Source organism: Glycine soja, chromosome 8 (assembly GCF_004193775.1).
Source record: "Glycine soja cultivar W05 chromosome 8, ASM419377v2, whole genome shotgun sequence".
NCBI classification, from domain to species: Eukaryota; Viridiplantae; Streptophyta; class Magnoliopsida; order Fabales; family Fabaceae; genus Glycine; species Glycine soja.
The window spans coordinates 11,552,143-11,566,048 of record NC_041009.1 but is presented as its reverse complement, the minus strand read 5'-3'; the positions used below and the strand labels follow the sequence as shown (position 1 = coordinate 11,566,048).

At 32.5% G+C, this 13,906-nt stretch overlaps 2 protein-coding genes across 6 annotated transcripts; both read left to right on the top strand.

The window, feature by feature from the left end:
- Positions 1-427: 427 nt before the first annotated feature.
- On the top strand, positions 428-5,094 carry LOC114421967 (DNA-directed RNA polymerases II, IV and V subunit 8B-like). Of its 3 annotated transcripts, none has more exons than XM_028388123.1 (5): positions 428-706; positions 2,042-2,146; positions 2,857-2,990; positions 4,244-4,401; positions 4,837-5,094. In XM_028388123.1, exons 2-5 carry the CDS (start codon positions 2,074-2,076, stop codon positions 4,952-4,954), a joined length of 483 nt encoding a protein of 160 aa, XP_028243924.1. In that variant the 5' UTR covers positions 428-706; positions 2,042-2,073; the 3' UTR covers positions 4,955-5,094. The 3 variants fall into 3 exon arrangements, with proteins under 3 accessions (XP_028243924.1, XP_028243921.1, XP_028243923.1); XM_028388120.1 differs by having other exon boundaries at positions 429-706; positions 2,073-2,146; XM_028388122.1 differs by lacking the exon at positions 428-706 and adding an exon at positions 1,264-1,446 and having other exon boundaries at positions 2,073-2,146.
- A 2,350-nt stretch (positions 5,095-7,444) lies between these two features.
- LOC114421966 (protein N-terminal asparagine amidohydrolase) lies at positions 7,445-13,580 on the top strand. Of its 3 annotated transcripts, none has more exons than XM_028388117.1 (9): positions 7,445-7,600; positions 8,976-9,152; positions 9,746-9,810; positions 9,931-10,030; positions 10,154-10,192; positions 10,292-10,483; positions 11,483-11,661; positions 12,097-12,216; positions 12,896-13,580. In XM_028388117.1, exons 1-9 carry the CDS (start codon positions 7,550-7,552, stop codon positions 13,002-13,004), a joined length of 1,032 nt encoding a protein of 343 aa, XP_028243918.1. In that variant the 5' UTR covers positions 7,445-7,549; the 3' UTR covers positions 13,005-13,580. The 3 variants fall into 3 exon arrangements, with proteins under 3 accessions (XP_028243918.1, XP_028243920.1, XP_028243919.1); XM_028388118.1 differs by lacking the exon at positions 7,445-7,600 and adding an exon at positions 9,329-9,389 and having other exon boundaries at positions 9,021-9,152; XM_028388119.1 differs by lacking the exon at positions 8,976-9,152 and having other exon boundaries at positions 7,471-7,600.
- The last annotated feature ends 326 nt before the right edge of the window (positions 13,581-13,906 follow it).

Genomic DNA, 13,906 nt, shown 5'->3' with positions numbered 1-13,906 from the left:
CAGACTGAAGACTAATTGGTTAATTAAGACTTTCAGCAGTAAGAATGCGATCAGAAACCTCATGGATTTGTAGTTTTTTAATAACCCTAAAATTTGAATCACTTAAAAAAATTTAAATTACTTAGTCCTTATAATTTTTGTAATTTACATTTTAGTCCTCTAAAAATATTTTTTTTAATTTTTATAAAAATTAAAAGAGAATTAAAATATAAATTATAATAATTAAAAAAAATTAGTTTCACACCATTGAGACCAAAAAGATTAAAAAGATTAAATTTAACCTTTAAAAAAATATGTTCTACTTATAAATTTTATATTTTTGCTAAAATAGTTTCAAAATATAATAATAATAATAATAATAATTCACACCTTCAATTTAAAGGTTACTGTAATTTGTTTTTTAATATATTAAGTAGTTAAATTTGACAAAACCTAATAGCTAAAGCGCACACATCACTCCTCACTCACTCGGCGGCACACACAAAACCCTTTCTCAGTCACTCACTCGGCAAAAGAGAAGCGTCGACGGTCTGCACGGTGGGTGCTTCATCGACGGCAGCGACCTGTGGCGGAGGACAGGGTTCCCTTCGCTCTTGGAGTTCGCGTCGAGCAGAGAAGCTTCTCTGCATTGCGCTGGGACGCAAAACCGTTGCTGCAATCAGCACCACGGCGCAGCCGCACACCTCTGAGACGCCACCGCAATCAGGTTTGCGTCTCTTTTGTTTGGCTCTCTTATTGAACTTTGCTTTTTTTTTTTTTTTGTGGTTGGGGCAAATACCTCTCTAAATGCAGGTTGTTATTGTTGTTTTTGTTAGAGTCTTGAGCATTTTGAATTTTGATTCATATTTCATTTGGATGCTGGGAGCTGAATCTGATTTTGACGGGTTTGTAAACTGAATTGTTGGGGTCTTGGGATATTTGTGTGTTTGTTAGTATGAAATTGGCCCTTTCTATGCTCTCTATCGTACGAAAAGGTGTTTATCACTCACTTATTATATTTGGTTCTAACTTAGTATTTATTTATGATGTGAAAAATATGTGGGGGAGAGTAGAGTTGCAACAAGTATGATTAGTAGGGAAGAGTAGTAATGTAGTGTATTGTGTTTATGCTTTATATATAGCGCTGCTTGTTTTTTTCCCTTAACGTAAGACTTTGTCTCTCTCGCCTCAGTCTCTCACTCTCTCGAGTCTCGTCTCTCTCTCTCTCTCTCTCTCTCTCTCTCTCTCTATATATATATATATATATATATATACCAGTGAAGTGAACCCTAGGTAGCTAAATCCCTAATTCCCAATTAAGGTGTAGGAGGCAACATCAAATCCTCAATCTTTTCCAACTGCGCCCTCCACACCAATGCTACGTTTCGCACCGACACTGCCTTTCGCACGACTTGGTGGCTGGTGCTCTGCTCTGAACGAACACGTTGAAGGATGAAGGCTGCAGAGGCAGGAGTTCATTTTCTTCTCTCTGGCAATTGATTTTTAATTTATTGCCCTGATGGAATATTATGCATGAAAAAGGGAGAAAAAAAATTGTTCTGAATTGATTTGCATATAACTTTTGGATGAATCTTACTTGCCCAGATGGATTATTTGTGGCTTTGGTTCATTTCTGCTCGAGTCACTTTCTTGGGACTGATTCAGCAACTGTTAGACATACTTCATTGAAACTGAACTGTGTTTTTGTTTTACATTTTTCATTTTTGTTTGGTTAAGTTTATTTTCTGAGGTATGTTTCAGTTGTTGTGTTTGTCTTTTGTTATTAGAGTACTGAGGTTTTGGGTAACTCTGACTGAAAGATAATTTTAGAAATCAAGTTTCTAATAATTGAAATCAAGTTCATAGTCAGATAACAGAAGGTAATCTGACGAGGGTAATTTCATTTGTATTTTGCCTCTTAATCTAACTTGCATTTTCTTTTGGCTAACATTTTGAACTGCTGCATGTTATAATTACCATGTTTTCTTATACATGGTAAATGCATGTTATTAATTATGATTAAGTTAACTTTTAAATGCATGTTATTAATTCTGATTTGGAGTTTGATCAACTGCACGTAATTGGTCTTGAAGGATGAGTGAACTTCTTTTTGATGACATTTTCAAGGTTGAGAAGGTAGACCCTGATGGTAAAAAGTATGACAAGGGTATGTGGCGTTCACCTCTTATTTCTTGTATTCTTTCTTTCTCTTCAGTTGTTTTTTAACAAATTGAACTGCATTAAAGTATGGATGCTTTGGATATGCAAAGCTGTCTTAAATAGTTGACAATGTGATTTTTGACTTGAAGGTTGCCTCAATATAAATCATTGATTATTAGGTGCTACGGCTGATGGCTTTATATATATATATATTAACACTGAGCAGTTCTTGCTAGGATTTTGTTACTTTTAGTTGAAATCGTTATGGGTTTGTAGATAGATAAATAAAATGCTGTGTTCTATTCATTGAGGAGTTTTAATGTATGAATAAATTAAAGCAGATATTGAGCTGAAGTCGTTCAATTGAGGAAAAATGAAGTTTTGCTGTGGCTCCAAGTGTAAAGTGCACTTACTGACATAAATAAATTATGAACATAGGTCATAGGGGAAAAATGGTGTATTTGATTATTAGATGTGGATATGGCAGGTCCTGATGACTTCTGCTACTCAATTGAATTTAGTTATAGTAAAAAATTGCAGTAATTTTATTCTTCAGTTTCACTTTAGATGAGTATTAAATCTGTATGAAATTTTTACATGCTCGATAAAATCTAGTGATATAGCTTTGCATTCCTCTATATTCGTCTCTGTGCTTTCCTCCTCTTTACATTTCTATGAATTAATGAAGTTAAAGTTAGTTTCATGGCTATCTTGTAGTTTCTCGGATTGTGGCACGGAGTGAGAAGTGTGACATGAACATGCTTCTAGATGTAAATACCGAGATTTATCCAATGGGGGAAAAAGAAAGATTCTTGATGGCTTTGTCTCCTTCACTTGTTTTGAGTACTAAGGTAAACTTAAATACTTAATTCATTTACAGTTCTTCCATGGTTTACTGCGGTATAGACAATATCTACATAGTTCTTTTCTTTACTTAACAAGTTGTTTATACCACTTGCATTATCCAACTCTAATGTAGGCTTTGTTGTTTGCATTATTCAACAAAAAAAACATGCTTGCTGTCACTTGCTTACATATATTATGTGGAGGTGCTTTCTAATGATGGTACCAACTAACTAAACCATTTCTCAACTTCTATTGTTGATACATTGGACTTGAAAATTGGATGATTCTTGTCCTGACGTAGCTTGCCTATATTTAGCATGGACTGGTTAGGGTAAATTCAGCATGACAAGGCGCTGAGTCAAATGGTATTAAATGGCTTCCATACATTCAAATATAAGTTCATTTTGTGGTTGACTATGTTGAGAAAGGTCCACAAAATGACTACTGAACGGTCATATCTAATAAAATCCAGTCAGTTCTCTTTGGAACATTAAGGGGCATTTGGTTGGGGAGAAGTTTTTCAGGCCCGGGAATCATAATTCTTGGGTATGAATAAAATCTGTTTGGTTGGTCATAAATATTCTTGTGAATATTTAAAAAGTTTTCCAGGAATCAAAGTGTTATGTGATGTTTTATAGGTACTTTACATTAAATAATTTAATAAGAGTAGCTGTGAGTCTGTGATATTTTCACTAGAGTAGTAAAAAAAATTAACTCGGAAAAGTTAGATTTCTACCTCCTCCATGAGAAAGTTTTCATGGGAAACCTAGCTAAAAACATTCCTAGGAAACACTCTTTCTGAGGAATGTTATTTTTTTTAGAAAAAGATATACCAAACATGGGAAACTAAGATTCCCAGGAAACTAAAAATTTCTCCCCTACCAAACACCTCCTTAATAATACCTGTGTGGTCTCTCAAAATATTACTCAGATTGTCTGCCTGCAAATACATTTATTTTGAAACTGGAACAAATAGTTCTAATTCTTGTATAGATGATTAAATATTTCTTGGTGTGACAAGAAATAAAGAGAAATTTTGTAGGGTGTTCCAAGTAATAGTCTGTAACCGCAATATTTTGTTACTGTCCGAGTATGCAACAGGTAGGATAAATTATTTTGTGTTATCTACAATATTGATATCTGTTGAGACTTGAGAAGTAGTTTGAATGATTTATATTTGTCACAAAAGTAGTGGATATTTGCCTTTACAAGACAAGTAGTGGATATTGCCTTTACTAGTGAATTGATTTGTCTCCAGGATGGTTCAGTGTCAATTCAAGACAAGTTTGAATACATCATGCACGGGAGGTTATATAACATTACGAAACCTCAGCTTGAAAAGAAAGAAAAGAAAGAGAAACGTTCAGAATCTCAGCCTGAAGAGAATGAGGAATGTTCAAAACCTCAGCTTGAAGTGTATGTAAACATTTACCATGTTATATTGGTGTTTTACTCCATATTTTCTCTTCAGAAATATGACCTAGGAATGAAGGATCTTTAATCAAACCGTGCTTTACATAACAAATTGAATAATCAAGCAAGTGGTTTATATGTGTATTTTGCAAGTGCTATATTTCTTTGCTTATTTCATGATGCTTGAGTAGATTATAGTCATTACACTGTACTTTTTGCTTAATGGAATAATATCTTCACAACGCAAAATGATGCACATTGAAGAATCCTTAGTGACAGGAAAATATTTGTGCAATTTTTTTTTATATGGAAGTAAATATATTCTTGTATGTTGATGTCGATGAGATTTTGTCTTTTCACAAATCACAATTCTACTTTTTAAGTTCATATTTTGTTCTTGAGACTGGTCAATTCACCGAGTTCTTTTTCTTGATCCAGGGAGGTATATGCATCGTTTGGTGGGCTTCAGTTGATGCTGAAAGGACATGCTTCCCACTGTGTTAAGTTTGCAGTCGATCAGAAGTTGTTTTTACTTATAAGGAAGGTTGAAAGTTGATGTTGGTGATGGGCCTGAAAAGAAAAAACATGCTAGCATTAAGTTTTAAGTAATCTGTATAAAATAAATTGATTTTTCAGAAGAATGATTTTTGTGTTTTGAAAGTTTCTCTGAAGTTAGTTTTTTGGTACATTAGATAATTTTTAGGCATTCTCTTATATTTATTAAACTGAAATATTTTTGCCATATATATATATATATATATATATATATAAGGAATCAACTTACATTAAGAATAACTCTTTGAGTTTTTTTTCATTCTCTTCATTCATTTTTAAAATCTAATGATTGTAATGTCATTAGAAAATGAAGATAAGGATGAAGTGTAGCTCTAAAAGAGTTAGTTACTCTTAGTGTAAGTTGATCCCCCTTTCTCTATTTTTTAATTGGTAGGAATCTAAAACGGTATGAAAAGGGTTATAATAGTCGTATATCATTTTCAATTAATTAAGTTAGACCCTTCTCTATATGTGTTATTAGGAATGTGTAATTTATTTTTTCATTATAGACATTTATTTCCTTTATAGTCTATATTCTTGAACACATTTACTACTTGGCTTGTCCCATTAATTTTATGTGTTAGATTACAAGAAAATGAAAGGTAAGGATAGAGTGTAGCTCTAAAAGAGTTAGTTATTCCTGGTGTAAGTTGATCCTCCTTTCTTTTTTTTTTTTAATTGGTAGAAATTGAAAATGGTATTATTTGGAATGTGTATTTTATTTTTTTCTTATAGACATTTGTTTCCTTTATAGTATATATTCTTGAACAGATTTTCTAGCTGGTTTGTCCACTTTTACATTTTTTATTCTTTGAAATATGATTTTATTTTAAATTAGTGGTTTTTTTATATGGAGTTAAAACATAATAGTGGGATAATTTGTAATATTGATTGAGACGTAAGATAGTTTGAAAATTTTAGAGACAAAGTGGGTATTGCCATGATAATATTTATATGGATATAGATTATAGGTACCATTTTTATTGTGATAAACCATGCTTGCCTCGGTTTTCCTTTTCGGGAAGAGAATTAGAAAATTTTCAATCTTTCAAAAATGTATTGGTGTGTTATAAATTGAATTTGTATCATGAAAGAACATTTTTCTGAGTTATTTTTTAATGAAATGGTTTTAATACTTTTTAATGCACTAAATATTTAAAGAGATAGTTTTATAATTTATAATAATCTTATTTGATTTAAACATGATTGTCTTTTGGGAAAAATATTTATGATCTAGACCAAAAATGAGAGGGAAATAGAGGGTGAGGGAGAAAAAAATAAAGCAAGTAGGAGAAAGACAATTTTAAAAAAGTAAAATAAAAATAAAAAAAGGGAGAAAAAAATGAAGCAAGTAGGAAAAAGACAATTTTAAAAAAGTAAAATAAAAACAAAAAAAAAAGTTTTGGAACAGGGAGATAAGGGTGTGTTCGGTTAAGGGGTGGAGGAGAGAAATATAGAAAAAATTGTGTAAATTCTGTATAGGTCCCACACCTCCTATTTTTTACTTTAATTAAAAAAATCTTATATTTTTATATTTTCTATTTTTCATCATTTAAATTAAACTCACCTTTAAAAGAAGATGGGAAAATCATGGACCTATTGTGTTGTGGCTTGCATGTGAGTTTTTATTTATTGGGGGAGTTGACTAAAAATAGTGATCAAAGCCATAAAGGATATTGCTATTGGTCCCAACTTAAATTCCTATTGGCCACTGCCTCTAAGGTAAAAGATGTCCCCTGTTTGAAATTCTCCACCTCTCCCTTTATGCCCCCCTCCTTGAAACTCTTTCATTTCCTTCTCCTTCTCCCCCCCTTCTGCGTCCATTGTCCCCCTTATCCTCTTATATAAATTATTGATGGATTTTTAAGTGAAACATAACTTACTATATATGAACACCCATGCTAATGAGTATTTATTCCATGCTTTTATTAGTTGTCGTTCATTCATTCACTAGAATTTGTTTTAATAGAAGAGAATACTTCTCAGAGTCATTCTTGTTGAAGAAAGGAGTACATGCACTTTTTTATACTATTATTTCTTCTCTTCCCTCAAGCACAACTTTGAGATTACAATCATATCACGGAAGATTCTAATCCCCTAACAAATTTATTCATTCACAAAACATTTTTTTATTATTTAAAATGTTATCTAAAATGCTTTAAGAATAAAAAATAAAAAAAATATTTTATAAGAACTAAAAGAAAAACAAAAAAAATTACTGGAAGAAAGTGAAAAAATAAATAAATTATATAAGGACCAAAGATATATTTAAATAAAAAATATTGTGCAAGACTTTAATTCGATTGAGAAATCCGACTGGTTACTTTTAATGAAATGTTCCCATCAACATGGTTAGTTAAATATATTGTATATATCAATTCAGTAAAGTCAGTTTAAAAATATTTTTAAAATACTAACCATTAGATCATTATTGGACGGTCCAGATTCACGACTGCCTGATTGTGTGAATGCAAGAAATCCAAAAAAAAAAAAAAAAAAAACCCAGCTGCATCAGCTTATTTTCAACGCCAACAACAGAAGCGTGCTTGCTTCGTTGCTTGGTTGGTTCAATTGTATCAGTATATACTCAGAAGCCATGATATTAGTTGATGGCATTCCATTTTCTACCCATTCATCTCACCCTCAGGTGCCCCCTTTCTTCCTTTATTCCCTTCTCATCACAAGGAAGTGAAAAAAAAGTCACAATTTTATGCATCCTACTTTACACACTTTTCTTCTGGCTATATATATATATATCATTAATTTTTATTACTTTTTCATTTTATTGTCTGGTTGCATTCTATCGCGGGCTTGTTTTGTCAGGATTACACATTCTTGTTGGCTTAATGTTCAAATAAAGCTTGCTTGTTTTAGAAGAAGCTAATCGTAGAATACAAGTGTAACTGAAATCCACTATATGTCAATATCAGTGTAACACATTCTTGTTTAGACCTCTTCGGAGTGTTTGTCAGTTTTAGGGTTTTTTTTTTTGTTAATTTTAGTTTTATAATTCAGTATCATTTTTTGGATGTAAATGCTAGTTTATAAATTTTTAATGCCAAATTTTAAATCTGAAGTCTAAAGCTTGCAGATCATTCACTATTTACTCACTCGGGCTTGTTTAGTAGAGATGGTAGTGGAGGTGGTAGTGGACTGGTGGGGTGGTAACAGTGGTGGTTGAGGCTACAATTGTGGCAGCTGTGGTCATGGTTTTTATCGCAATCCTTGACATTGCAGTAAATTGCGGGAAAATGTAATTGATAGGCAGCAATTGCGGTTGCGATGCAGTCATGATGAGTTAAAAAATCTTTGCGTTGTGGCCGCAATTGCAGTTGCAGACTGCAATTTAAAACCATGGCTGCGGCAGTGATGACAGTTGTATTGGGTGTTTTTCAGAATGATGAAGGAAATTGAATGATTTACAAGTAAAAACCAAAAATTGAAAATACCTTTTTTTTTAACTTTAAAAATCAAGTTTTAAGTCAATTCAGCTGTATCTTAGGTGATTGCATTTTGTTTTTAAATTATTTAAAAACTAAAAGCTGGAAACTTAAGTGTGTTTGGCTGAGCATTTAATTCTGAAATAAAGTGGTTTAAGTTTGGATGTTTTTATTTTAAAAGTTAGTTAGTAGTAAAACCCAGTATAAAAAATCCCAATGAAAAAGTTATATAATAAAAAACTGTGTGGCTGATTCAATTAGTTTTGCTGAGAACAAAATCTAAGATGGAAAAAAGTGAAGGCATGGACGTATCAATTTTGTGTGCATTGGTATGTACTTCACTTAATGAATGATGCTAACTTACATCTTAAAGGCAAAGAATTATAGAAAGCTTGTAATGATATAGCTTATTATTTCTCATGCTATGTTTCAATGAATAGCTCCTGGAAATATGCATGATATTGTTAGTTGTTCACTTGTTTGCATGATTGGAAATTACAAGGTTTGTGATGCCAGTATAAATTTGATTTTAGAATCATTTGATAAGCATGTGAAAGGCTTGCATTCTGTGCTTATGACCAGGGAAAGGATATTCTACTTGATTTGTTGGAAAATCCCATTCTGGTATCAGCCTCAAACTCTTTGAAGGCTAACTCAGAGAGGAAGTTCTCAGTATCTGATGAGTCTAGTCCAGAGAGATCAAAATGGGTTTATATATTCCAGAGAGAATATGCTACCGTTGACCCCGCCCTTGTTGATGTAATTTTTTATCCTTTTGTAATGTTATTAAGCTGATATGTATTACTTAAAATGTAAACATTTTCCTTTCACTTTAGTGATGATGTCTAAGAGATAATTCATGTAATATTGTAAATCTAATTTTAAGCTAGTTCATATTTCATTATTGTATGCAACTATTAATCTTGTGCATGCAGGAAATTCATACTTAATTGGACTGTGAGTTATGTCATCTGTGGAATTTCTTTTCCCCATCCGGTATATGCCACGAGTTCTGCCTTGCATCCCTTCCTGTCCATTTTTTTCGCATTGTGCATTTCTTTTATCTTTTTTCTTTTATTTGGGCTCATGTTGGCCTTACTTTATGTTAGAGAAACTCTTACAAAAAAATGAGCAAAAGCCATGGTGACTCTCTGTAAAATGTGATGCATTAATTTTTGTTTCTAACTTTCCATTAAATCAATAACTCCATGCCATTACTGTTTTAGTAATCTTTGGGATTTGCTAATCTTCCTGTATGATTGCCAATTAATATTTCAATTGATTTTGCTGAGTTTTACTGTTGTTTTTTAACATTTTATTCATGTGCTTCTTTCTCCTCCCAATATCACTAGTTTGTTGGCACCGATGAAGCAACAACGTGTGTTGGCCTTGTTATTCGGAACCAAAAGAATGGAATGTAAGGACTAAGGATCTGTTGCTATATAAATAAAAAGTTTACTGTATATTAAGTGTTGCAAATGTTCCTTCTTCCAGGTGTTCACTTTCTAATATTATTGTTTTTAATTTGACACTGCAGGACGTCAGTTGCCCATATGGATTCACCAAAAATTGTAGAAATGGGCCTCTCCCAAATGTTATCATCACTCGTCGACAACAGTTTGGAGACTGAGTTTGATGTGCTTTTCCTTCTCTTCATTTCTACTTTCTATTAGTGGTTTTTTTTGTCATCAACATGTTCAATGATTTCTTTTTTGTTTAAATATTTTCTGAAGGAAAAGTTGCTTTGTCCACAATTGTAGGTGCATCTTATTGGGGGGTTTGAAGATGTCTCACTGCAAGTCTGGCCAGGGTCTTCTGCTTTGTTAGTGAATTTTCAATATATAGTTTCCACTCAGTGAAAGAGTAATTGTAGCTGGATATATTGAACTTTTTTGCAGCATGCTAATGGTAGCACAGTATCAGAAAGCCCTGCAGATTTGGATGGTTATTCCTTTCCTCTGTGTTTAAAGATTGTTCACACTTTATGGTCAAGAGAGGAGAAGTTTCACATCCGAACTATCTGTGTTCTTGGACATAATACCAGAAGGGATTCTGATGGAAACACATACCCCTTTTTCAATGGATTTGTGGTCAGCTTCTGCATTAAAATCTTGTCATTGCATATGGTTCATTTACAATATGTGATAAACCCCTTTCTTGTTTACCATCATTGTAAAACTTATTTACCCTGTTAAAGAATTCTAGGTTCTGGACCAGAGAAGAAAGAAAAGAAAGAAATATGGGTACTGGTAACAAACAGAAAATTATATCACATTAGTGTTGTTACAATGCCTTAACCAAATACTCCTATTATCATCAATATTTAAGTACAAGCCTAAGCCCACTAACAAGAAAACTAATAACCCTCATTAAATAAGGAACCACTTCTTAAATCACTTCCTTAACTAACTACCTGATTCTTTAATATATTCTAAAGATATAGTAAGATATCCTAAATATTCTCTAGCATACCTAGTACCTATTATGCATAAAGCATATGGAGCTGGTTATTCTTGGCTAGCTTTACCTGCATACATATTTAGCATTATCTTCAATCATCAATTGGAATACTCATTTGTTCCCTCTTTTTAAAGTTTTGTATAATGTGTACAGAGGCATAATATATTTTGAATCATTAGTGGGCAACTTGAATGTTCTGCACTTTCACAGATAGGCTTGCAGATACTTTTCTGCCACAAGTGCATCTGTTTGAATGTATTAATCATTAATGTACTTTTTATATAAAAAGAAATCTTGAGCTGGATAAAACACAACCGACACTTTCAAAATGCATATTTATATTGGGTAAGAATTTAGTGATACAACTACAGGAAATCATGAATTGCCGAGTGGTTATTGAGGATCATTACAAATCATGACATTCATAAAAACCTCTCGTTAGAACAACTGTATTATCTATTTTATAATTACATGCACATATATCATTGTAAAAGTACTTATACATTATAATAACATGATATGTTTTTGGTTTTATCATTTTGGCAAAAGCTGTTGTACTGTTTTTTGGTGAATAACTACATGCATTTTCAACCTTTAAATGGGATATTAGACTTCTCACATCCTTTCAGGCGGAGACTACAACAGGAATCATCATCCCAGCTATCTTTGATAGAACTTCTAGATGTCCAGATGAAATTGTCAGAAGAATACGAGTATCCGTGTCTTATGAAGATGCCAACTGGAACGGAAAGTTACTAGAAACATATGATTGTGGCATTGACTGTTTCAAAATCGCTCCTTGTCGCTGGTAACAAATTGAAATTTCATGAACTCATTTTCAAACCCTGCATGTGAAAAAACTCTTATGAACCCAATGCTGAAATAAAATAATAAACAAAGGATAAAACTCCTCTAAAGTTAGATTGCCTTTAAAGTGAGCATGTAAGAGTGTATATTCCGTTAAACTTTAGTGGGTTAAGAATATGATGTACTTTTAATTAAATGAAAGGAGGGTAGACATCTGTTGCTTTTTTTTTTTTTACTTAAGAGTCAAACTCTCTACTGAAGTCTTATAGAAATTATAAAAATAAATTCTGTCAGGCCATGTATATTGGTGCAAATTGTCTTATTGGGAAGTAATGAATTATATATTTTTCTCTGGTTGATAGTCTTTTTATTGATGTGCAAAATCCTTTGTCTTCCATTCTTGTATATTGATGCTTGTTGGCCCCTTCTTATCTAGGACTCTTCGCCAAAATCATATTGCTTCATCACTTCTGAACTATTCTGATTCCGAAATTCTTTCAATCTGTTCTACATCACCTACTGCTGAAGCCCCAGATTTTGTGGAGAATTTAAAAAGGTAAACCTGCAGTTGATTCTGGTTTTGTATATTTCAAGCTATTATCTTGTTTAAAAATTCATCATTGTCTTAAAATGATGGGGATATTGGAGGAAATTATTGAATGGAATCTCATGGTGAATAATATCCCTAATAATTTGGTTTTAAATTGAGTTCAATGGCATCATGTGATCAATAGTGGGATAAAAATATTGTTGTTATTGTCTTATAATGATGCAGTTTTTTGAATCTCTATTTTATTTTATTTTTTGTGAAATATCTTTTATAAATGCTACCTAGACAGTCTTACATACCTAATTAAACAATCTAATTTATACTGTTTCTCTGAAAAAAAATATACAAAAATCTTGTAGCTGCAACTGGTGGTAAGGTCGGATTCCCTTCATTACTCTAATTTCAACTGTAAAACTTCAAACCCTTCCATTTATTTGCCTTGGTTTATCCTCATTTCTCTTCAATGATGAAATTCAAACTTTCGGTTCTGATTCTCTTCACTGATATATTTCTCTGCAAGATGAGCCAAAGTTTTTGTAAGATTAAAACCATTTGTTCTTTTTTATGCACATCTGAGTAGACTACTGGATTGATATCTAAATCTATATGCTGCCCATTGTTTCCTAGACCTTTATATTTGCTAAAGTATCTCACAGGAGATAATAATCACATTTCCCATCTTCAGGCAGTGGAATTATTTGATCGAGCATCCACACTGGACAGAAACCTTTCCCAAGAAGCAGCCTCGCACTTTTGCAAGGAGTTCTTCTGATGGAAGGTGGATAAGGTGTTGATGACATTCCAAGGTTGCTTAGGCCAATCCTTGTCAATAATTAGATTGCCTTATTAAAATGGTCATCTCTCATTAAACGTTTCATTTCTCATTCCTGTTAAGTTATCAAATTGCAGCCATCTTTAGTTTTGAACTAATATGATATTTAATTATCATTGTGCTGAGAAAAATTTCTGCTAAGGACAACACTAGGAACATGGTTAAGCCAGAAGAACCATGAAAACCATAAGCGAAACAGAAATGGCGTGAAGATTAGTCACTATTCCATGGCTCTTGTCAAAATTGAAAAACTCTATCATAAGCATGGGATGTAGCGTTCTAGTCAGAGAAATGAGAGCAACATGTTCTCTAATACATTCTTTCAAACACAAGTTATCCCAGTGATTGAAATTTATTAGGACTTACTAGTACAATATTATGCGTGTCTCACTTCTTTTGAACGAGTACCAACAAATTCCAGCTAATGGAAGTGTCGAAAAGTTTGTATTGAAGATTGTGTTATTCTTTTTCCAACAGTATTGTGCACGTTTGCACAATTTCCACTTTCCATTGACAGTTGGTCTCACACCATTTTCTAGATTTTGGATTATGTTACCTCTTAGTGAATAGGTGAGGCTTAAAGGTTTGCAATAAGCATTGATCTTTCCCATCATCATCTACCCTTTTCATTTTTTTTAGGGTATATTTGGAAGTGAGGCCAGCATCTGTCCTCCCTCTTATCCACATGTCAAACTTATCGTCTTTTCTCTTTAAAGTATTTAAACAGAGCCTTAAAAAAAGTTAAACCAATGTTCAATGTATAATTTAATATTTAAAGGAAAAAGTTATTTTTAATTGAAATTAAAATTTAATTTCAATAAGTTATATTTTATTCACACGCACTCTCTGTTTGCTACATAATAA